Source organism: Lupinus angustifolius, chromosome LG20 (assembly GCF_001865875.1).
Source record: "Lupinus angustifolius cultivar Tanjil chromosome LG20, LupAngTanjil_v1.0, whole genome shotgun sequence".
Classification (NCBI taxonomy): Eukaryota; Viridiplantae; Streptophyta; class Magnoliopsida; order Fabales; family Fabaceae; genus Lupinus; species Lupinus angustifolius.
In genome coordinates this window covers 20,217,189-20,243,338 of record NC_032028.1, presented here as the reverse complement: position 1 = coordinate 20,243,338, position 26,150 = coordinate 20,217,189, and the positions used below count along the sequence as shown (strand labels likewise).

Below are 26,150 nucleotides of genomic sequence, written 5' to 3'. Positions count from 1 at the left end.
CACCAAAATAAACATCTTACCTTCTTTGGGTATATTTTGTTGATAAAAATATATATGCATTAACAATGTAAGAGTTTTATATACTATTAATTTATCATCCACAACTCTACTCTTCAAAAAAGAGTAACACAAATAAATGATAGATGATATACTAACTGTGTATAGATCTTTACACTGACAATGCATAGATATTATACTCTTTTATATTAAAATAATTACAAAAATTCACTGTTGGAAGCTTTCTATAGCACTACCAAAAAAGGTTTGAATTTGATGTTAAGCCCCAATGTTTTTGACATTTTTTAGTGAAAAAAGTTTAAGAAAGGGAATTTGAAAAGTTCATTGTCACATGGGAAAATTGAATGAGAAATAAGCCATTTAACCCTTCAAATAATCTCAACCAGAACCAACAGAATAAAGCTATAATTTATAAACAAACAGAAGGATATACTAATGATACACATACTTATACCTAAAAACAACTTTTCCTACAGGTATGGAAGCTTCTTGTCCCCTCTGTTACATAATTTGCCCATATGAATGTCCTACAAAACTGAAGTCAGTTCTATCAGGCAATTAGATGGGATTGATGGCTTGCATGAATGAATACCCTTCAAGCATCCAAACTGCTTTTATACACAATTAGCCGAAAGCGCAAGCCGAGGCAAACCTTTATGGCTAAGGATTTCAAATGTGCATTAAATTACATCAGGTTAGCATCATATCTGCATTTCATACAAGAGTTACAAGTTGTCTTCTATCTCATCAGGTACATGCAATTTCTCAATGGCAGCCTGTTAGAAAATGATAAGAAGCTTTAAGTCACATGGGAAAAATAAAGTGACAACAATCAGAAATTCCAATGTGTTCCGGAGAGGCCATTCAACAGTTTACAAAATTACAAACTAATTTAACTTTCACCAAATAAAATTAGAGAGCAAAAAGATCGGTTGTGTGTAAAAAAATTGAAAAGTTTAGACCAAAAGGATTGGTATTGTAAGCCGAATCACCTTGATGGTAGCAACATCTGTTGCAGATGGTTTCAAATCCAAAGCAATGCCATAATGAAGCATTGCTCTGTCATGCATGTTACGTCTCTTGTAGATATTGCCCATCAAAGCATAGACACTACTTTCGCTGGGAGAACACTCTTTAAGCTCCTCTAGGACCTCCAACGCCTCATCAAATTTTTCCAAGCACATGAGTATGTTGGCCTTCTGATACATTGGAAGCGGATTTTTCTGATCCGCTAAAATAGCCTTGTCCATTATGACCATCGCTTCATGACTTCTCTGTCAAATCATGAAAGAATGAGTTCAGAATCCTGGATGGTTACGAACAAGACAAATAGAGCTCTAGTTTGTAATACTACACAATCAGTGCAGCAAAAGGTAAACCTTCACAGCATGCAAAGCAGTTCCAAAGTAAGACATTATAACAGAAGATTGTGGATTGATTTGGAAAGCCTTCCGGAATTGATATTCAGAGAAATCAAACTTCTCCTGGCGAAGATATATCATTCCAAGTCCATACCAGGCGTTATAATGCCTTTCATCAACCTTGAGCGCACTCTGGTAGCACTTAATCCCATTCTCAAAATCTTCTAGTGCAACATACCTGCAAGTCGCAATGAATTACAAGAGAGTAAAAAGTTACCAAAACCATGTGAGTGCACATGTGGGCATTTATTATAAACAAAAGGTCTGTTCATACTCATGCCCGCAAAGGGTGTGTGCATATGCAAATCTAGGATTCAGTTGAACAGCTCGCTGGAAATTCTTCAGTGCAGTTTCATGATCTTTCTGCAGGCTGTAGCAATTACCCATGGCACACCTGCCACAGCATTAAACAGAATGATTAACTAGGATAAACAAAAAAATAAGGATAAAACAACAAAATACAGCAAAACATAGAAAAAACAAGAAAATACTTTCAACGTTCGACTCTTATGCTCTAGTTTGCCAAAAGCACATTCTGTGGTGCTTGAGTAACAGATAGTATTATCATAAGAATAATTGTGAATAGAAAGGTTTTGCAAGCAGATAGGTCAGGTAAGACAAAACAAAAAATTATTTTATGGAAGACATTATAGTTCATGAATAGAAGAGTGCATGATTTTTTTAATAAGAGAATAGTTTATACAGTAGGCAGGATATAGAGTGCACAACATACATTTTTGATAGAGTACACACATACACACACACACGGGCATGAACACACAGAGAGTATATACCAACTAGTAAAGTGAAGAAAGACACTCATATCAAGTAAAAAAAACTTAAAGGAAAGAAATTTGTGACTTGTGAGAGAATAAATTTCAGTACTCCACATATAATTACATTTCCAATTTAGGCATACCAAGATTGAGGAGCTAGGCGATCAGTTGATATCAGTTCCTGTGCCAGGTAACTCAACTTCATATCTTCCTTTAAATGCTGCACCAAAGATAAAGTAGTCTTTTGGTTAAGCAGTAAACATGCAGGTACACCATTGAAGTTTTAAACTAGAAGTAGGAACAGGAAGCTAAGGAAATACAAGGATATAGTGTTAAAAGCTATTGCTACACATCAATTTCGTTGTTCTTTTGAAATTTGATGATGATGGCCATAAAACAAAGGAATGTTTCTATATATATAACTGATAGCATCAGCGAAATCTTAGCCTCAGACATATTTGAAGAGCAATTATAGGCTAGGAGCCTAAGACAAAGACAAAAGAAAAAGTTGGGGATGACAATTTTCTTCTATGAAGAGAAACAGCAAAAAATGAGTCCCTGAGGCAAAAGAGAGACAAAAAAATTGCTTTTCACAGAGAATAAAATATAAGTTAACTCACATAAAGGACTGTTGAGTATATATCCATTCCTTCTAAGCTATAAGGTGTAATTTGACGAGCAAGACTAAAGGCCCGATCAGCTTCTACGTAGTCAACTGATTCAAAGTATGCTTTTCCAACCTGCATGACATATTCAAGTATCATGACAAATAGTTAATGAAATACACCTATTTAAGAATCTACCAAACACCAAAGAATCCAATGGCATATAAATGAGCCAGCCTTTACAGTCAGAAGATCATAATATTGAATTTGCCCAGGATAGCCTTAAAAAAGTCAATTCAAAACATCAAAAAAGTCAAGAATATGAAAGTTGAGAGAATAAGGTCATTTTTAAAACCTCAAAATGTAAGAATATGAAAACTAAGAGAATGGGTGGCTTTACTAGCCACATTCTTGAGTTTTTCTCTTGTTGCTTATTGTGATTACTTTTTTTCCCGTTTTCCAGATCTGGATGAGAGGGTGAGCTTGGCGCTATGGTAAGGTTGCTGCTTAGTGACCATGAGGTCACAAGTTCAAATCTTGGAAACAAACTCTCCGCTTGCAGGAGTAAGGCCTCGTACATCTACTCTCCCCATATCCCACTAAGTGAGAGCCTCGTGCATTGGACTGCCATTTTGTTCAGATTTGGATGATATTATTTTCCCCTTGGTCAAAATATTCTACTTTTCTCTCTATAAAAATAGTATTTTCATCTAATATGAAGTCTCTGTCCATTTATAACTGTAAAATCTGACTATATTTGCAACCTGTTTTAATGAGTACTCCAGAAGGTTCAAGAAAATCACAACTTTGGATGAGACTATAAATACTTGAAATAAAATAAAGTACATCATGTGGCAAACTGAAGCAATTAGTGCAATCAAGGAAAAGCATTCTCTATTTTCAAGGTACAGTAAAAACAACAACATTGGAATATATCATCATAAATCATAATCCTGAACATAGTATTTTTCTAATCAATGTCAATGTGCCAAGAATTCATATGAAAGACTAGAGAAAGCAACTTGAGCCACCAAAGTTACCTGACAAAGAACCCAGCCAGTATTGTAATGCGCATGCGGAAGTTTCAGATAGTTATCCAGCGCATCCTGTTCCACCAATAAACAGATTTGAGAAAACAAATTCCAATTGAGGAAAATTTCCACATTTTTATTTCCTTTTCATATCACTAATAACAAAATATTAACAAACTCATTATGTAAATGATATCTGGATAGATATAGAAGTAATTAATAAATACCTGGCACCTATACAAGCAGGAAAGTCTATAACCTTCACCTAGAACTCTAAGAAGGGACAGTATTTCTGAAGCACCACTGATTACTTTAGAGCTACTCATTACTAGTCCACCAACAGGGAAAATTGCTGCTTCTTGTTCACAAGATTTAACTTCAATGGCATGAGATGAACATGAGCTTGTTGAAGTAATATTTAAACGAGAATCATTTTGAGCTTCATTATGAATCCCTAAAATAAAAGAAACACAAACTGAGTAAGTATTTGTATGAAAAAGGAACCTTTAGGTAAAAATCAACTCTAAAACGAAAATGTGTAAATCATAATCATTAATGGATACACAAACCCTTCAGCTTATTAGAGTTCAGGATATTAGGCTTCCACCTGACAGATTGATATTCTATCTGGAATTACCATTTTAAATTAAAAAGTACCAACAGTGCCAACAAGACCATCAACACTTTGAATTTTGCTTCGGATGATATCTTAAGAAAGGCGACGATATAGAAGACAATTGACAAAGGAAATTTAACATCATAAGCTAGGATGCAACTTGCACAAGTAAATGAATGGCTTAACTAGGACTGTACCAAAATAATAGTATTTAAGAAGGGATACATTTCCATCTGTCAATAATAAATTGATATGATATAGTAGTGACATATATAAAGTCCCATCACCTTCATCAATGTTTTCATTGGCCCATGACTGTCCCTTACGAATTGTCATGCTACGAAATTTTATAGGGCTGAGCTTTGATCCCCCAAGATGCTTAGAAATGTTATTAGTTCCATTTCCAGATAAAACTGTTGCATTAGCATTTGCATTTATGCTTGCTTCACTAGAGAGTCTTGAACTACGTCGAGGACCAGAATCAGAAAATAATCTACCAGAAATCTGGACCAAAATGTATTTAAAAAATAAGGAATGGTGAAAAATGAGAGAATATAACATCATGTAATCCATCAAAGTCAAGCATTCATTCTAATATGTACATTTTTTAAATCATGCAAAAATCATCGAAATCTGTCACAAAACAAAATATATGGTCAAATAACTCACATGGCGAATACTTTCAGAAATTCATCTTACAGTGTTTTCCCCATATACACCCACAAGTAAAAATCAGCAAAGACAAGAATTCAAATAACCGATAGCTGAGTTGAGTTTCAGAAAATTAAGTAAATATATCACAATCATATAAATGATTGTGTTATCGCTTAGTTGTTGCCTGTAAGCAATGCACTGTATGCCACTGCATCAACGGCTGGATGTATCGAAAAATAAGTCAGTTCACGAGAATATTACATTTTGGAACTTGGTAAAGTGGCATGCTTACAGGTAAGTCAATGGAAATAGCTTACATCATAATTAAGACAGGGATTACTTCTACGCAACTACAAGAAACTAAGCAGGTCAGAAATCAGGCGAAGGAACACGACCTGTAGCGCTATAAGCTTTGGTATATTGGCAAGGTAAAATATAAAAATGAGGTAGGCATAATAGTATATAAGAATTTGAAGAGTGATGTTTTCGATGTAAGAAGACATAGCCTATGATAGGACATAATGACATCATCTGATCCATGTAGCTAGTTGACCCCAGTTAGTAGGAAAAGGTTGTTGTCGTAAAAGATAACCAATGGTAACATGAAATCGAAAGGTAACTTCAGATGCCCATAAAATCATGACAAAATGAAAACAAAATTAATGTCCAATATTGGTGTCAGAATAAATAATAGCATTCCTAATATGAAAGGCTCATTCTGTTCAATGCTTGATTCAAGACTGCCTGTTTTCATGTTAGCAAATTGAATTTTGAATAAAACAACACAACTCTGGTCCAAGAAAAATGCATTCGAAATTAGCATCGTACTTCAGCCTTCAGCTTAAGTCACTTAATCGAATCTATGATTATATACAAAGATAATGCAAGATAAGGTGACATTTTTATCTAGTGATGCAAAGGGGCTCAGAACAAAAAATCAACCTTTCTTAACTTTCCTTCACCCACAAACTTTCTCCGTGGAGCTTGAATAGTAGAGTTCAGTGTTGACTTAGGAGAACTGTCACTACTAAGAGTATTCGGGTTTGGACCATTTGGCAGCATATTCCTACATAAAGGGGGTGGAGCAACACTTGACAACTGCAAATGAGAACAGGTAAGTCAACTAGTTGAAATGGAAAATGGACATCAAACGCATATCCATTTGTCCTAGGAATACCACATTATCTTGTAAGGATAAACAGGACACCATTACATATATTTCTGAATCCTGTGGACCATATTCAGAGTTATACAAATTACTATCATATTGACTGTATTCAAATTTATAGAAACTATTACCTACTCTACAGTTTAGCCATACACAATTTTTAAAGAAGGGTTAATATACACTATTTAAAATTACAAATACCTGTGTGGCCTTTGGAGAAGGGGTGTTATAAAATGATATGTTAGATGGACCGCTGTTAATAGGTTCAGCCGCCATTCCTCCAAATATGGATGTTCCATGATGATTTCTAGCATTATCCTTTAGGCCTTGCATTTGTCTTAGTTGCCTTGGACTCGCATCTTCCGAAACAGTGTGTCTAGCAGCAGCCATGCGACAGTCCTCAACTGATGAATGCAGGCTTGGAGAGGTTGCAGAATTTAGGTATTGCTTTTGTAAGCAAAGAGTAGCTGCTTCACCAAAAACTACAGTTGCTTCTACAGCAGCACCTGAATATTCAGAAAATGGTATAATGATAATGATGATGGCATAATGACAATGGCATAATGAATGAAATAAAGAATACTATATCGATTATTTTTAAAAAATGGAACAACCTTTTAATACACTTAAGTTTAGTTTTGCATTACTTTCCTGGCTTACATCTGCTTTCTATCGAGTAATATGACAATTTCAATATTGGTAGAGCATAAGCATTCTGGAATAAACAAGTTTTTTTTGGTGGTGCTCATTCAGTTGTTTTTAATATATCACTAATTTACCAGTCGAGGTCAAACCACAACAAACTTACACCTAATGCTAAGTTACTGAAACAATATGATTGAAAAGTATGTGCCTTATTCTGGTATGACAAAGGTTTAACATGATTTCTTTGCTCAAAGCATCTTGCTTAATCAAACTAAAAGTAAGCTCATCCAAATGGAGAACAAATGACTCGACAAACTAGCAAGCAACCCCTGAAACTACTCAACTATGTTTCCACTTAGTTCATCAAATATTCTTGAATTTCTTTGAGAATCAAGGGAATTTATCGTACAGACCTAATAAGCACAACTCCTCATATGCAGCCCACATTAGAGGATCCATTGAAAGTGCCTCCTTAAAATGATGTATGGCACTTTTCCTCCTGTCAGTGTACCTGAAAAAGTAAAATAGTAATTAAACGGAAAATAGAAGGAATAATATGGATCTGAAAATAGCATAATCAAATTAGAAGTTTAAGTAGACATATATTTAAAGATAATTCAATGGAAATCAGTCCCAGGTAAAGAGGAGGAAATCTCCACAAAGCACAATACCAAATACTTAATGGGATTCAACCACCAAATGAGATGGAGAATTAAAGCTGGAAATGCAAGAGATTGGGAAAGGGGGATGCACTATTATTGAAAAGTAAGATTATCCGCAATCCACAATGTGACGGATCCTAAGCAGAAGTCTTGAACAATACCAAAAAAAGGGCAGCCCAATACATGAGGCTCCCACCTAGTGGGGTATGGGCAGAATAGATGTATGCAGTTTTACCCCCGCATGCGAAGATGTTGTTTCCAAGATTTGAACCCACGTTTAGATCACGAGGCAAGCAACCTTACCGTTGCGTCGAAGCTCACCCTCTTATTGAACAATACCAATCTAAACATTTTTAGCTCTTAGCTAAAATAGATTCTATAGAAGTGGTTACAATTTAAAATCACACCTTAATGTCTATTTGAAGTATCTTAACAACATGCCTTATGCAATTTTCTACGGATACTCTTTTTGTAGTTGTTATCCTTTTGTAGCAAAGAATATAATTTATTCAACTTTTCAATATTTATTGGGATGGTCATATAACTACAAGTCTGTAACTCTCTTTAGCTTCTTGTATGCTCCACTTAGAGGTAAGAAAAAAACCATTTCTGATTATCTTTACATTGATGTTAAATACATGTCCATATGGATGATTTGATTTAGCCAGGATCAGGTTCTTTTCTATGACACGGTACTAAAACTACTAAAGTAGAGTTTGGGAGAAACAGAAACCAATCAATAATGGATGGGAAGACTGATCAGTAAGTAACCTGTAGATGAGCCCTAATAGATAGTGACCAGCTGAACCATTTGGAACCTACATAGTAACAAAGGCAACAAAATTGAAGTTATTCACCTTTCCTGAGCAAAAGCACCAACAAGTTAGAACAATAAGCAACTTAAAATAGAGGGGCGTTTCCAAAGTTACGTGATAAGTGAATTTACATTTGATAATAACAAAGTGGGCTAGGTATAAAACAGAAAAAGAAAAGAAATTTAAAGTTGTGCAGGGAATGAAATAAAATATTGCCAACCACATATTATTATAAATGTAATAAAAACAGTTTGGGAGGTATTAATAATATAAAACAGAATCGAAATTGTGTTTTGTACCTCTGCATTAGGCTCATTAGAAGGACATAATGCGGCTTCAGCTTCACTAAGAAGATCCATCTGAAAGCATGATAGTGCAAACAAGTACCGGGACTGAGCCGTTTGTGTTCCTTCAAGCAATAAAGAAGAAAGAATAATGAGATACATAATGAAAAGCAAAACTAAAAGATAATATAGCAAGCAAACAAAGGAGAGAAAACATTCTATTAAAAGAAAATTAAAGAATCGGAAAAGGAATATTTAAAAATAATAGGAATGAAACCCCAAAATTAAATAACTAAATATTGCGAGAAATGTACCCTTTAAGATGTGATATGCAGCATATGCTTGATTACACTGCAAGTAACAGCCAGCTAACAGTTGCAAGTTTGTCTGCATAAAGTAAAATAGTTACCAAACACTTACTAGAGAGATTAATATGTGTCCTTCAGCAATAGAAAGTGACAATAAATAGCCAAAGAAAAGGCCAGAACAAATTTATTTAACAAGAAGTAATAACTAAAAGATTTATACGGATGCAAAACCCTTCTTTACTGGTTAGGCACATTCCAATGGATGTATTAATTATTGACAGACATGTCCAAATATATGTCTTTGGGACATCCCAATACAAGTATAGCAGGCACATCCATATACACTACACATGTTCTTCAGCATGAGTGCATGACTAGGTCTACATGCATAATATATCACACAGTGGAAGTATAATCTTCATGTTAATGTTTACTTTTTAAATGATGTGTGCAATTCATATTTGTTGCGAATATATTTTGTCTAGACCAATAAGAGTGTGTTCAGAAGTACAGAATATCGTCGAATCTTAAACCTAAAAACGTTGCAAAAATGCAGCTTTATGTATGGTCACATTAAAATTGAAAGTCATACTGAAATTTCTAGAATTGGATACAACTACAAATAGAAAATAGTCCTCACAATAATAAACCACTTTGAGTTACTGCATTGGCAACTACAAATTTCCAAAGACAGATCATCCAGTGTTATTACTTTTATCTGCAAAAAGAGTTCAGATTCCTTTATTATCATTCTAGAATACATACTCCCCAAGCAGGATACTTAACGCATTACTTACAGCACTGCAAATTTTTATACACATGAGCTAGGACTGTTGGGGTATCTAAGCTATGTTCTTTCCAATCTCTTTGCATTTCACGGCTCCACCGCAAATTTCCTCTACCCCTACAGTACTCCAACTTGGTTACTACACAATTTGATACCTAGGCCCACCACAGCTGGACTCCACAAATGCTAGGGTTAACTTAATCATCTCAGCCCCACTAGAAACCAACCAAATCCCCTAAATACCGAATAAGATAAAACCCTATCAATCTCCAAATATCATTGAATAGGAGGAAAAAAACAAAAATCCCAATAGAAGGAGTTGATATCTCCTAGATGACTTCTTGGCAAGTTAGACTCTCATATAAGTAGTCTCTGGTTCACTGAAACCTCTTAGTGCCACCTTTAACTTAGTATCATAGTACCATTTGCAGCTGCCACATCCTACACTCAGCAACCATCACCGTTCTGACTAAGGTCAGTTATGTGAGGGGCAATGCTTCTTGAATTGATAGAGAAATTAAGGCTATCAAAAAACTTAAATTTTACATTTTTCTTATAAGTAGATACAATTTTGAAACAAAAAAAAGAAACATAAATTCTTTAATTTTGTCCCCTTGACTAAAGTAGTGTTCTTCTTTGTCCTCCTCAATAAACACCTTGTAGCTCCAACCCTAGTTATGTCCCAAGTTAAACTCTTCAACAAAACAAAAAACAAAGGAAGACCGAAATAACCTTCAAACCCCAATTTAATCACATAACTATAGTAGCAAGCAACAATAGGTTAAAACAAAAATTCAATCTAAATCAAATAACACTTCGGAAAATGAATTGAATCAAATTTCAGAGTGAAAACCCAACCAGAAACAATCGATCTCAATTCACAAGTAGCGTAGCGAGAGGAAGCTAAGAAACATAGCTAAAATAGAGAAGTATAAACAAGAATTGAAGTTTATTAATCTCATAATGAACTGTTCCGAATAGATCATTTCTCGTAAATTGAAGGAAATCAAAGAAAAAAGGAAGGAGATTCTACCTCAGAAGGAAAATGAGCGCAAAGACGATGAGAGATGAAGATAGCGTTGGAATGCATGAAATGGCGAAGATTCTTCTGAACACAATCAATCAGAATCGCTTCCATCGTTGCTTTGGTTTGGTTCAGAGAGAGAGAGAGAGTGAAGTGAAGAAGAAGAAGAAGAAGAAAAAGTGATGGGGATTTTGTGGCACGTGTTCTATTCTCTTGTTTTTCAAATTTGGTCACGTGACTGGGTGGACTATCATGGATCAACTCATATATACATGTTGCTCCACTTTTCTTGGAGAACATCGTCCCAAAAATTATGATATTTAAGTTGAAAAAATATATTTAAATTAAATATTTAATAATTAAATAGTTTTTTGATTAATCAGAATAAATGCTATATATCAATGGGTGTTGGTTCAAGTGATACATATTTGATTCCTCTTAAGCAATAACTCGGGTTCGAGTCTTCTGGATGGAAAAAATGTTCGTTGGGAGAGTTAGTCCCACGTACCTGTTGATGTTCCCGGCTCGGACGGGATTGCCTCCAGTATGAGGATACTCGTGGGAAAAAAAAAAGAATAAATGATATATAAAGTTGTACAAATTATCAATGTACTCCTCACTTATCCTACCTATCAAATTTCATTTGGGTTTAAGGAGATTTAATATTCCAATTTATCAAATTTGATTGGTTTGGTTTGGGTTTTACTCCATATAGTACATAAGTTGAGTCAACTACACGATTGGTTTGAGCCAACTAATTTATCTTGGATGTGTAGTTGTTTCTTTTAATAAGTGTTGTTCTCAAAAATTGAATCATTAATCTATTACCATACTTAGGAATTAACATTTGGAAATTAAAAGGTACTCTTTATGGAAAATTTACTATTGACAATGTGTTAAAGGTATTAACATAATCATCATTACACCTTTCCAAATAAGAGTTCAGTCAAAATAGGAATTTTGAGTTATTACCATCTTAGGATTTTTCAATGCGTGAAGTAGCTTGAATTGGTATACCCGAGTCCTAAGAATTGAGAAAATGAGTTAACAACAATAATGAGATGTGATTGGAGACATATAAACAACTCAAACTCCTAATCACATTTTGGTGAATCATAGTTTGAATACAATGATGATGTGATGTTAAAGAACTATGATCATAATTAGGATTGATATAAGAGATAATGACAACTCTAGAAGATATGAGCCAACAATAATTTTAGGGATCTTAATTCTCATAACCATGGGATAACTAAGTAAAAGGAACGAATAAAAGTAATTAGTTTATGCTAGATGTGTAGAAAAGACAATAATAATAAAGATTGTTCTATCAACGTTTAGTTGAGTTTATCGATTTTTAAAGATTCAAGATTAAGATAAATTTGCATAACACATGTATATATAACTTCTATTGGAACCCACTACATCACCCTTTAAGCTCATAAATCATATACAATATTTTTGACACTTCACCCCACAAAGTGTGGTCAATATTTTCTACTTCCTTGTAAAAATAATGTATTTATTAACGGTGTAAAAATTTATTATATTACCCAACATTCATATTTAATTATCATTAACTTTGAAATATAAGTAATATGGATGAAGTATATATATTATTCTATCGGTATATAAACTCGTAATACATATATATTAAATTCAATTTAAATGACACATGATTTAAGTGTTTAAAGTAATTAAACTCCACTCTTGATGTATGTTCATCATAGATCAACAACTATCCATTAAGCAGCCACTATAGTAGAACCAACAACACTCTTGAAGCACTTGCTTAGACTTTTAGCCCCATGTTTAAAAAAGAGGACAAATATCAATTAAGGTGAATTTAGGAACCCTTCACCAAATTATTTGATGTTTAAAATATATAAACAATAATTATCTTCATTAATTGATAGACAAATACTTGATTTTATATGTGTTTTAATAACAAAAATGTTATTACATTGTATATAAAAATGTCTTATTATGTTATTATTTTTTGTAGTACTTGTCTCTTCATTATTGGAGAGAATCCTTCCTCAAAATATATCACCATGCTTGTTTAACTTGATACTTGAAATGTAGATATCAACCCATCAAAATCAATTTCACACAAACATAAAATAGATTAAAAAAATCACTCCACAATGAAGCACTAAGAGAGTTTAATAAGATTGAAATATTTGACCAAACTCATGATGTGTATCTTGATTAAATTAAATTATTTTTTAGAAATAATAGTTACACATTTGTCATCACGTAGCTACCATCATATGTTATTTAGAGAGAAAATGTATACTATGATAGTATAAATTTTTTTTATACAAACTACTTATTATCTATTGTTTATCTTTAATTATCATTAACTCTTCAAAAAAGTAATGCAAACAAATGATGAATAATATTTTGACTACATATATATTTTTACACTGACAATACATAAATATTACATTATGTCATTATTTATGAAGAGTTAATGTACTAAAATTTATTAAAAAGGGTATTGTTCCAATAATTATTTCTATTAGAAAAAGTGATGGTTTAATGAATGTTGAATGAATAATATAACAAGTGATTGAAAATCTTATTAGTCCAATTGATAAAGGTTGGAGCAAGAATTGCTTGAAATAATATTTCCTCATTAAGTAGTGAATTTAGATAAAAATGATTAATAAATATTATCTCCATGCATGGTGGAGTGTCCTAATACAAAAGGGGTATTGATTTGTATATAGATGTAAGATAAGGTTCAATTTATTAAATGAGAAAATATGATGGTGTATGGTTTTGTTTCCATTAGTTTAGAATGAGATAATTAATGATAAATCTACAAATTAAGTATCTCAAAATCTAGTAAAAGTTGCTAAATCTTTCATAGGCCTTTTTGTCTTATACTAATATAGAGGAAAATGACAATTTGGGTAAGTTTGAATGTTAGATTTTCTCAATTCATACAAATATTTCATACCTCAATACATTATTGTTAGGTGGAGCCAAAATATTCCACATCCGAAAATAAGCAATAGGAAGGTTAAGTTCACAATATTGTTGTACCAAAGTTATGTTTGGCAGATAATTTTTTTCAGGTTTTGTTTTGGAGTTTGATTTTGGAGGGAAATGAATGACTTTGGAAAACCTCTTGTTTGGAGTTGGATAAAGAAGGGAGGAAGATTTTGGACGGTTTCTCAAGCTCTCTAAAGCTCTTAATGTGTCTATTTTTATAGTTCCATTAATTTGATATTTTTCTGGAGACAAAATATCAATTTTGCATAAAAACGTTCATTTCTGAGTGTTAATTACATTTTTAAAGGAAAAATAAAAAAATATTCTTACATTATTATTAGTTTATCATTCTCATCTAAATTTCATACTCCCAAATAAGGAAAATGATTACTTTCTTTTCTATTTCCCTTCCTCCCCTTCCTAGCCATTTGATCCATCTCATTCTCTTTCCCTCATAACTCTCAAACATGGTTTTACAGGAAAAATGTATGCAATAATAGTTTATGAGTTCTAAATATTGTCTCTCTATTATCTACTATTCATATTTAATTTTCATTGATTCTTCAAGAAAATTAATTAAGAGGTATAAGACGAAAGAGATTGGCTCTATGATTCAAATGAGTGGAATTTGGTCATTACGGGTTTGTAGAAATGATATTATCTTTAACAACAATAGGATGTGTTTGGAAGAGTTGTTGAATGCGATAAAGTTCAAATATTGATTGTGGATCAAAAGTAGAATCAAAGACTCATCTATGTCTTGGTTTGAATGGACCTCTCACCCGATTACTAGTTTGAAATGTTATTGTTAGTCTTATCCTAATATTTCTAAATGTTGGTTGGTTTCAGGGTTGCTTATATCTTGGTGTTGTCTTATGCTTTGGTGTTGTATTTTCTGTTCCTTTTGTTGTACCTTTGTTCTTATTAATAAAATTTTCACCTTCAAAAAAAATCAAATGAATGGTGGATGATATAATAATTGTGTATAATTTTTTATTACAACGCATAAATATTACCTTCTTCCTTTTAATCTAAAAAATATTAGCAATAACATGCTATAAACTTTTCATTTACCACTTAAATGTCAAAACAATAGAGGCACCATTTTTGGCTTCCAACTTGGTCACAATCAACTCCCACACTTATACTTACCACTTAACACAAAAACATAGGACATTAACGTTAGATAGCATGTTCCATACCAATTTGATTAAGAAAATGTCATTAAAAATATTTAATTTTTTACTTTGTGGCTTCAACTAGTTACACCGAATTGTTCAAGAAAAAAATATAATAGATAACTTTGGTTCTTTCCCCAAATACAAAAGGAGATAATCACTCCATATTATATCATGAATGCACTTCGAAATGTGATTTTTTAAAGTAATTTTATTTTCCCTTCGTTTTTTTATTATGTTAGAAATCAGAAATAGATGATCCAACCAAGAATTGAACTATACACATTGTCATTATTCCCTAATTAAATGTACTATTTTTATATAAAATTATAAAATCGAGTTTTGATAAGCTTAATTTCCATTAAAAGTGACTTTGCAATATAGTGATTAGATACATGTTGGACTCAAGTTACATCATGAACTTGTTTAAAGTAAAATTTGTTTACATCCCCAAAGGATGTATCAACTATGTGAAATGAGTTTATTTTAAAAATAAGAATGTACTTATACCTCTTGAGTTTTAGTGAAGTTATATAAATTATCTTTTCATTTTTTTACACCTATAAAAATTCCATGATTTTTATACATACATTATATTAAAAATCTTGCATAAGAAATAAGTGTAATTTTAAAAAAGAAAGATGATAAGTGTAATTAAGTTAAACAAAATATGATATATTGTGAAGACAAGTTCAAATACTATACGAGTCAATATATTTTGATTATTTTTGGTTCATTATAAAATGCATCAATAATTCTAAGGATATATTGTTTAAATAACTGTTATACTATATTGTAAATGAACAAAAAATAATGAAAATGTATTGACTTGTATACTATTTATACTTATTTCCATAATATAATATATTTTATTTAACTTAATTACACTTATCACATTTTTTGTTTAAAAAATTACACTTATTTATGAAGTTAAGTAAAACTTTTATGAGTTTATGATCCTAGAGTTATATTTCATTTATTTTTCCTTATAGATTCATACTTGAAGTAAACTCTAATAAAATTGGAAAACTTTTGATTGGATCCGCAACTTTAGGATTCTACATTTACAGTGATTGGAACAGAATGTAACTTTGATCATTATTTTTGAACTATATAATGAGAATAGAGTTGATTTTATGATCCTTATATAACAAAGAATAAGTGCATTGAGATATCCTTATATGATAGACCATGACTTAGTTTAAATTGTTGTATGTTTATGGGTGAAAATTTGATCTTGGAGAAGAGTAAAAGGACAAAGAATATTATAGTTGATTTGAAGTATAAAACCAAATTACAAATTGATGGGTATAAATTAGTTGTGTAAGGTCCCGTTAAATCTTATTAGAACTAAAATGTCAAATGTTCAATTCCTAGAAGCGATACTTGTTGAGAGAGATAATCATGTACCCAAAAAAGATTAGTTATTTACCAAAAAATAAGGAATATCATCAGTAGTATCAAAAAAAATTATTAAACCCCACATATATATTTCTAATTTTATCTATAGTTTTTAATAAAGTTAATAAAAAGTATAATATGAAATTCTCACCTTCATAACAAAAAGGGACCAATGGTAGAAAGGATTTAATAGAATTCACCTTCACCTTCTCTACTTCTCTTATGGATTTAATAGAAAAGAAGAAGGAATTACCCTAGAATTCATAGAATTGTGAACAAAGTTTCAGAGATTCCAATGGTAGAAAGGAATCTAACCTTATCTTATTGAACAAAGAACAAGAGAATGTGATAATTTAGAGAGTATTACATAGTACAACCAAAAGAATGAATAACATTATTGAAGAATAGGCAATTTATATGCCTAGAATTCAATAGAAATTCAAAGAATTCACTATTCTTTCAATTAAAAAAATAGCAAATCTGTCGTCTCACAAAATATCTCACTTTATGTGTCACTTATTGTGATTGATTGAAAAATTATTATTGAAGTTAAAAGTTTAATGATTAAGTATTTTTTTGACCAATCACATTACGTAACACGTGGAATAACACACTTTATGAAACAAAAGATGTCAATATTTGGATTTAGATGTGTCTATTTTAACTATAATATTCCTCAAATTCTTGAACCTTAACTTAGATTTTGACTTTAGGAATATTGGCTAATGAAGCTTTGACTTGGTCATATGATAAAGAGAGATCAACAACATTACCTTGCAAATATTTGTCATAAGCTGGTAAATCAAAATGGCCATGTCCACACATAGCAGTTAAAATAACCTTAGCTTCTCCACTCTCTCTACATTTAAGAGCTTCTCTAATGGTTGCAGCTATTGCATGAGTTGGTTCAGGAGCTGGTATCAACCCTTCAGATCTTGCAAATTGTATAGCACCTGTAACAAAAACAAAACATGCACTATTTCATCTATATCATTCTATAGAATTTTTTTTGAGTAAATACCAAATATGGTCTATAAATTTTCGTGTGTACCGTATTGATCCTCGAAAAAGTCAAAATCCAAACTAAATACTCAAGAATTGCGCAAATGTGAGTCAAAATAGTCCCCAACAGGTCAAGAAAATGCTAAAAAATACTTCCTTTTGACCCACGTTTGATATTTTTTGGACTATTTTTTGTTTTTTTCAAATTTTGAAGGATCAAATTGGTAAACGCAAAGTGCCGAAATAGGTCTTTACAATTATTACATGAAAATGTGAATTACCTTGAAAACACTCAGTTTGTGGAATTGCAATTGCTTCCATTAGACCCAACTCATAAATATGTGAAATCAATGGTGCCATACCATGGTAACGCAATCCACCTATAAGTAAGCAAATATGAAAATACAAGAGTTACATTAAGTCATTATATAAACAGGAGATGAAAAATGCTACTGCCATAACTTTCTGACAATGATTTGAAATGATTTGGCATGCATGTTCATTCCTAGATGTATAAGTGGTCTCTAGTCTCTACCAATTTATTCCATCCAACATCCACCAATGTATTCTGTCTAAATTTGATTACTTTTTACGGGAAATTAAACTGACATCCGGTGATATTTGACTTAATTACGTGTGTCACTCAGCGTGTTCTTAAAGTTACACATATCCTTTAAGGGAAGTCGGTGTAATTTCAATCGCTAACCCTTTTACGAGAAGTATGTGTAACAATAACATGCACTTCAACGACAAAGAGTGCGTATCTAAGTGTAACTAAGCTAAACTTTAAGAAATGTCAATATAACATGCATGTTCATTTGAGATAAAACCCTCTCAGGAAAACAAGAAATTACCAGCATGAATTGGATCTGGAACAAAGTTGTGGCCAAGTGTGTGCATTTTCATCAATGGAGTTAACCCTGCTGTATCACCATAATCATAAGTATATACCCCTTTTGTTAAAGAAGGACATGCTGCAGGTTCAACAGCTCTTAAAACAGGATCAATTTTCTTATTCAACTTCTCTCTAAGGAATGGAAAACTAAGTCCTGCAAAGTTTGATCCACCACCAGTGCATCCTATAATAACATCAGGGGTTTCTCCAATAGCTTCCATTTGTTTAATACACTCTTCTCCTATAACACTTTGGTGGAGTAACACATGGTTGAGTACACTCCCTAAACAGTACTTAGTATCAGCATTCTTAGCTGCAACCTCTACAGCTTCTGATATAGCTATGCCTAAACTCCCAGGGCTTGATGGATCCTCACGAAGTATTTTTCGACCGGCTTCAGTGATCGTAGATGGCGATGGATGTACCTTTGCACCCCATGTTTGCATCATCAGTCTACGATATGGCTTTGTATCATATGAAGCGCGCACTTGCCACACCTGCATAAGTTATTTAACTAAACTTCACAGTTTCTTATATTATGTAACTGCAAAGCTAAAAATAAAAGGATATGCAGTGAATTAAGGTGCCAATGATACTCAAAAGATCAATAGAGGAAGTATAAAAGAAACAGAAATTGATGATTTCTTTCGGAGCATGGATGGAATTTTAAGTAAATTTACTTGCTAGCAAGAGTTGTCAACATAGAGGCACCATAACTTCTTTTTTAGACTTTAGATCATAGTTTTTAGGAAATTGAACTTGTTCTTCATTTTGTACTTAGCTATAGTAAGACTATGTTAAAGGTGGACTCCTACATGGTACTTCGAGTGAAGAATTCGGTATGTGGCACGCGAGTTTAATGATTGAACCTAGTAACTATGCTTTATACACAGTTAAATGTAGGCATATTATCAAGAGGTTAATCTTAGTTTGAGCAAATCGATTAGCTCATTCGAATAAACTCTTGATAGGGTTCTCCAATGCATGAGGCTCCCACCTAGTGAGATGTCGAAATTGTAGATGTATACAGCTTTACCCCACAAGTGGAGAGTCTGTTTCCGAGATTTGAACTCATGAATGTCAGGGTCACAAGACAAGCAACCTCACCGTTGTGTCTGAGGCTCACTTTCACAAGTCAAGTAAGATAAATTCGTAATGAATTTAATCCCCATAGCACAACATACCTCACAGTCAAGGCCAAAAATGCTGCTTGCAAAGGCTAATGCACTTCCCCATTGTCCAGCTCCAGTTTCTGTCACAACATTCTTGATGCCTGCTTGTTTATTATACCATGCTTGTGGAACAGCAGAGTTAGGTTTGTGTGATCCTGCAGGACTCACACCTTCATACTTGTAGTAAATTCTGGCAGGTGTATCAAGAAGCTTTTCCAACCTCTTGGCTCTATATTCACCAAACATATATAATATTCATCTTACTAAAGTGCCGAATGACAAAAAGGAAACAACAACAACCAAGCCTTTATCTCATCAGGTCAGTCGGAAATGACAAAAAAGGAAAGTGGATATATATTGATAAACAAACCTAATGAGAGGGGTTGGGCGCCAAAGCTTATAAACATCGCGAACTTCATCGGGTATATCTATGAATCTTTCATTGGTCACCTCCTGTTTAATTAACTCATCACAGAAAAGGGGTGACAAATCTTCTGGTTTGACTGGTTCATGAGTCTTGGGATGCAATGGTGGAGGAGGTTTAACTGGAAGATCTGCAATTATATTGTACCATTGGTTCGGAATTCTAACCGATTTATCAGCATCCAAAGTTGCTCTTATTCTGCAGGCATTTGAACGAGTTGGGCGCGTTGGCTTGGCATACAAGGCAGAATGCTGAGGCCATTGTTTGTCAACTGAGGGTAACAAATAACAGAAGATGTGATTACCAAGTTGTAAAACAAAAATCATAAATCTGATTTGGTTATACCATGTAACAAACATATCTTCACAACAAAGGTAGCCTACCAACAAGGCGTAACTCTAGTAGTTCCCCAGATAGATTCAAAAGTCAAATGTTCGATTCATGGGACAACACTTGTAGGAAGAGATAGTCACGTATCCCGAAAGGGATTAGTTCTTTACTCATAGGATGAGGAGATACCCTTGATTAAACCAAAAATTTAAAGGTTGCCTAAGTTGTTCAAAATTAATATGAACATTGATTTGAGGACACTTTATACTTTATACTAATCAAATTTATCATGTGGAAGCAAAAAGTTTCAATTTCCCTTAAAAAATAACTCGCAAACAAATATTTTTCTCCATTCATTGTTTCAATTGTAGAACGTATCAGCAAGTCCTTAAAATATATAAATCATAAGAACATGATCTGCATTAAACATATTAAATTAAAGATGTATCTAAAAATCTGTCAAATTCTACTAAAATGAACATGAATTTAATTAGACTAAGATCTGCAAAAGTTACTTAACCAAAACTAGGAAATGTGTATTACAATCAATAGCTGAAGAGAATAACACAATACTGATAAATTAGTTAGAAAGTAGCATTAGTGAATACAAAGAAATAGTACCTTTAGAGTGGAAAGAAATTGAAGTAGGAAGTGGATTAGGATAGAAGATACAATGAGATATCATTTTAATGTTTTTGCTTGGATCTTCAAAACATGAATGGATAGTATAGAACAAGAATTACAAATGGCCACTTACTTGTATTTTATTTGTGGGGCATACCAAAAGAGGCATGTCTAATAATAAAATAAGAGGGTCACATCTTCTATTCCTTAATTTGTGTTATTCTATTTGTCACAAATTATAATTGGTCAAAAAAATATTTAATAATTAAATTTTAATTTAAATATATTTTTTCAACCAATCATATCGTCCTAACACATGAAGTGATACTCATTATGAGACAACAGATGTATATCATACACTTACTCTATTAATAAATTAAAAAATATACTTAATATCTTAATTATTTATTTTTTATTCTATAAAAATTTAATAATTCAAATTTAATGACTAATTTAAATCAAGTAAATAGATATATAGAATGTATGGGTAAAATATAGACCATAAAACAAAGAGAGACAATAACAAAAATAGATATAGTAGGAAACGTTAAAAAAACAGTACAAGACAAGACTTTGATTTTTTTTTCTCACTCTTCACCAAAATTAAGGAAGAATAATCAATTTTGAAGAGCCCCACCAACCCACCCACCCATTAAATTAGTGATAAAAGAAAAGTCAACAGCCAGCTGGCATGCTTTGGGCTTTGAACTTACCATATTCACCAATTATTGGTCATCTACCCTTTTTTTTAATTTTCCATTATATCTTCTCTAGGATGATTTTGGGATTTGTTTTGGCTAAATTTGAGTTTTGATAATTATATATATATATATTTTGTTTTATCCGGGTTCTAAATCTCACATTATGATTGGGCGTTGGCGTAATCGACTCGAGACTGAATGACATAAATTTTGATCAGATATTCCCGAATCTTGGTTGGGCAACTAGATAATATAGTATACATGTTGTCTGAATGATACAAACCTCTATCACCTGCTGCATGCTACTATGTCCTACTGTAGAATGGACTTATCGTGTGATGACTCAAAGTAATATAAACATAAGTCAACTATCCACAAAGTACATACCTGCTAAGAAAAACAACTTTGTCTAGAGCAAACCCTTTGGTTAGTCACGCTCACATACTAATTTTCTCTTTTATTATTATCTCATTCTCTCCATCTTTTTCGTATGTTAATTTTATCATCCAAAATCTTTTTTAGATACCTCCTCCAATGCATCAAAGTACTTCTCAAGCAACACTAGGAGACTCTACTCCATTTCCCATACTTCCAGGACCACATCTTTACAAGACTAAAAAGCATATATAAAGAGATGAATATGTACCCAAAAAAAAGTGAGATGAATATGTAAAAAAAAGTGAGATGAATATGTACAAAAAAAGTGAGATGAATTACTCCATATAAATATTATTAAATGAGAATAAAGTATATCCCTGTATAAGGATATAAGTTATCTCCTCCAACTACTAAAATTTTGACATGTGTATTATTTAATTATTTTCTATAAAAATATTTCCTAAACTAAACAAAACAGTACACATATTATAGTTTTACTAGTCGAATGAGATAAGTAATCTTCTGATATAAGGAGATAGTTTATTCTTTTATTAAATATATCAGATTTACTAACGGGACAATTGTTATTTTTGGGTTTGAGCATATTAATATTAACATTAACATTGTTTATGTAAACATTTGAACAAAAATATCATGGAATCATGTATATCCAAACTTCTTAGACCGTCTCATTCAATTATACCCATGAAAAACAAATTTCTTCTAGCCTAACTTTTCAATTGCACGACTTTCTTAGAGTTGTCACTATATTTTTTATAGTAAAAAATATAGAAAAATCTTTTAGTCCCAAATTCAACAGGCTTTGAATTTTTTATATTCGGATGCGGGAGTCGGTTATGTAATAGGGAAGATATTAGTACTATATTCACCTGTTTTAAATTGTAACCCCACTAAATTGTATGTCTTGTATTTTAGTGTAGAGTTATTTGGTTATTTAATTAATTATTAAAAATATAATATTTTATTTATTTTTTGTTGTGTCCGAGAACGTAAAACTATGCTCCTACGTATCACTATGACAGATGAGGAATCAATGTTACGTAGTTCTTAGAAAATTATTTGTCAGTTGAGTATTTTAATTAGACGTAGAAGCAACGTAGCGTGAACATCCAAATGATGAGTTGAGGAAAAGAAGTCATCAGGGGCGACCCTTCCTCTATCCCTTGATGTGGCTAGCAATTTTATTTTTTTGTGTATATTTTAAATTTTGATAATTATTTATTAGTAAAAAGTAATTTATAATTTTCATTATAGATAATTATTAGTTTAATTAAAAAGTGTTTTTATTGTTAATTTTAGGAATTAATCAAATACATAGTCATAACACGGTCATTCGAAGACGAAAAGCGTTATTGCGACCTTCCTCTATTTTTTATTAATCCCATAATTTATATTATTCCAATAAAGACTACCATGTAAAAATATATTTTTCAAAGTACTAATTTTTATTATTGACATCTTTAATAATATAAAGAAACTGTTATTATTTGTATTTTTATACAATTTTATTTTAAGAATCACCGGCAACACAATGAAACTAAAAAGAATATTAGTAGGAGAAACTAACCAGATTTATTACAAATGTTGAGTATGAAATATGACTTTGTGGAGCTGGAGATAGCTTAACGGATTGCAACTAGTCGTCGACCACTAAGGAAAGTGGGTAGTTGTTGAAATGAGAGATTTCACTAAGCCAAGAATTTCCCCCTCAACAACAAAATGTGTCATTTTGTTGAAGGGTTTTCCTAGTTGTTGCAAGTTTATTTTAATTTATTTTAGAGTGATGAGTGGTGAAAAACTTATTTATTTGGTGACTTTATTTATTTACTTCCTTTTCGGGTTCCTTTTAACATCTCATAAAAGTCGGTCTCATTTTATTAAGTTAACCATATCATTTCTTATGAAAGGTTGGTATCAAAGAATAAAACGAACAAAAGAATAAAGTTAGAAGTTAACCGTACCACTTCTTTCGAAGGGTTGACATAAAGAATAAAGAATAAAATAATAAACAAATGTTAGTTGCGGAAATGTAAATGACTGAAAGTAAATGTTAGTTGCGGAAAGTAAATGTTAGTGTGAAAAGTAAATGACAGAAAGTAAATATTACTTGCAGAAAGTAATTGACAGAAAGTAAATGTTAGTGGTTAGATTATTTTTCATCACTCTTTATTTGTTAAGTAAAAATCCATTGATTGGATTCACTCTTTTGCATACTATTCATATGCTTTTAGGAATCTTTTATTCAACAAATAAAATTTATAAGTCAAAATTTTACTATGTTACATTTGCATCTATTTTCAAGATTAAATTGTAGTATAGTATAGAGTTTTGTCGAACCAAATGGAATTGCATTAGAAGAAGATTATATAGGCATATTATAGCAAAAATAATGATGAATTTTTTTTGATGATTTTTAAGTTATGTTCATAAAAATATTAACAAGGAAACATAAACTAATATTCACATATTCTTGAGAAGAAAACTGATTTGAAACATGAAATTATTTCTAGAATCAAATGATTTTGAAAAACATTAAAGTTGTGTGTTATACTTTCGGTTAATTCCATACCATTTCTAAATCCTTCATCTAGTGTCCTAGTATGATAAGATGATTTTCAAACCTTACGTAATATACTAAATAATAGCTAAGTGTCACTCGTCGGAGTAGGTTGTCACACCCTACTCAGGCTTCATTAACATCATTTAGCCTTGAACATAAGTTGATTAAAATAGATGTTTGATATGATAAGTGAACTAAAGGTGTGGGTTATACTTTTTAGTTCATTTGTCAACACTTAAAGAAAAAGCATTTTTGGATCTTTACATCAAGTTTTAGGTGATCAAGCTAAAAGCACATTAAGAACTTCTCAAAGAATCAAAACTTAACCAAAAATAATAACTTGAATGTATTGAAATCAAAAGATGATACAAATGAGGGGAGAAAATTACACCATAATCCAAATCAATGTATAAGCGCATAAGTCATCTATCCAAGGATGAGATGTTTTTGAACCCAAATGAGATTATAAAATTATGTTTTTGTATCACATTTGTCATCTCATTTTTTCCTCTTGAATTCTAAGTAAAAAATTACAAGAATTTACCTAGAACAAGCTTAAAAACGTGACCAAAATTTCTAGAGAGAAGAAGTGAAGAAGAAGAAGAATGTGTATTGAAGTGAATTTTGAATGGAATGTGAATTCCTTGAAGAGTGGAAGATGACCTCTATTAGTAGGCAACTCGCATGGCCCCCACCTGGTCCACACAAGGTGTACCAAATCCTTCAACATGGGTTTAGTCTATGACCAAGTAGCTTAGTTAGCTGATTCATGTTGACTCAACAAAGCTAGTTGTGAGCTACTTGACCAGACTATTGTGAGCTACTCTGAAAAGTGCTCAGAGGCCTTGTCAAGTGAGGTCATGCATGATGTCAAAGTTGCTTGGTGGCTAAGTCAAGTTTACTCTTTGCTAGGTCCAGCCCGCCTGGTTACTTAGCTGTCCACACTGAACTGTCTGCTTGAGCAGTTTGTCCTGTTCTAACTAGGTGTGTGGTTCCAGTTGGGCGGTCCTAAGGTGCACGCTGAGTTGCCTGCTTCAGCAGGTTGACTTGTGTCATACTTGAGTCTGACCATGTAAGGTTTGTGTCTGACCAAGCCAAGTTGGTGCCAGGTCAGCTGGGGGTGCTAAGTGTCCACGCCAGGCTGCTTAGTGTGCAACTTCATGTTGTTGGTCCGTGCTTGTGGTCAAGCACTTAGCTTGCCATGTGTGCATCAAAAATGGCTTTTGTGGACACCTCATTGTTTGACTATTTCTTGATTTTTCTTCTCTTCAATTTTTTCAAGAAACTTCACACAAAGATTTAAATAAGAGGTGGACAAAAATTTACAACCACAATATGACAATTTATCTAAAAAATGTTGAATTAAATTGATTTTGTATGATTTGCATAAGATAAATGTCATAAAAATTAGGTATTTTTGGCACTTACCAGTAGTGTTGCACTAATTCATGAACAACTCTATGATAGATGATGGCTAAACACAACATGTGGAAAATGGGATATTGCAAGTTATTTTACTATTTTTTGAGATAATTTTGGGTTATTTGATATTTGTTGTGTGTTTGAGATAATTACATGATGTCAGTGACTTGTTGTGTGGGTTTCTTTGTTATTTTTTTGATTGAAGGGTATAACTACCATACAAAT

The 26,150-nt window shown here is 32.2% G+C and overlaps 2 protein-coding genes across 2 annotated transcripts; both read right to left on the bottom strand.

Annotated features, from left to right (window-relative positions):
- On the bottom strand, positions 354 to 11,029 carry LOC109336177 (cell division cycle protein 27 homolog B-like). Its single transcript, XM_019572607.1, has 16 exons — positions 10,824 to 11,029; positions 9,010 to 9,082; positions 8,711 to 8,820; positions 8,368 to 8,414; positions 7,348 to 7,445; positions 6,491 to 6,795; positions 6,064 to 6,219; positions 4,755 to 4,971; positions 4,079 to 4,305; positions 3,861 to 3,926; positions 2,836 to 2,955; positions 2,359 to 2,435; positions 1,714 to 1,833; positions 1,398 to 1,617; positions 1,011 to 1,292; positions 354 to 794 (listed from the first exon to the last, which is right to left on the bottom strand). The coding sequence occupies exons 1-16, from the start codon at positions 10,926 to 10,928 to the stop codon at positions 744 to 746; spliced, it is 2,274 nt and encodes a 757-aa protein (XP_019428152.1). The 5' UTR covers positions 10,929 to 11,029; the 3' UTR covers positions 354 to 743.
- Positions 17,069 to 20,957, bottom strand: LOC109336496 (tryptophan synthase beta chain 2). The gene is made up of 6 exons (XM_019573121.1): positions 20,841 to 20,957; positions 19,836 to 20,160; positions 19,478 to 19,694; positions 18,253 to 18,790; positions 17,680 to 17,778; positions 17,069 to 17,349 (listed from the first exon to the last, which is right to left on the bottom strand). Exons 1-6 carry the CDS (start codon positions 20,902 to 20,904, stop codon positions 17,093 to 17,095), a joined length of 1,500 nt encoding a protein of 499 aa, XP_019428666.1. The 5' UTR covers positions 20,905 to 20,957; the 3' UTR covers positions 17,069 to 17,092.

Excerpts from the sequence above, each read along its gene's own strand:
- LOC109336177 (XM_019572607.1), bottom strand. The coding sequence starts at position 10,928 with ATGGAAGCGATTCTGATTGATTGTGTTCAGAAGAATCTTCGCCATTTC. Across the intron at positions 6,796-7,347 it reads TGAGGAGTTGTGCTTATTAG|GTGCTGCTGTAGAAGCAACT; the intron begins GTCTGTACGATA and ends CTGAATATTCAG. Across the intron at positions 795-1,010 it reads CAGATGTTGCTACCATCAAG|GCTGCCATTGAGAAATTGCA; the intron begins GTGATTCGGCTT and ends ATTTTCTAACAG.
- LOC109336496 (XM_019573121.1), bottom strand. The coding sequence starts at position 20,904 with ATGATATCTCATTGTATCTTCTATCCTAATCCACTTCCTACTTCAATT. Across the intron at positions 20,161-20,840 it reads AATTTCTTTCCACTCTAAAG|TTGACAAACAATGGCCTCAG; the intron begins GTACTATTTCTT and ends TGTTACCCTCAG. Across the intron at positions 17,350-17,679 it reads ACAAACTGAGTGTTTTCAAG|GTGCTATACAATTTGCAAGA; the intron begins GTAATTCACATT and ends TTTTTGTTACAG.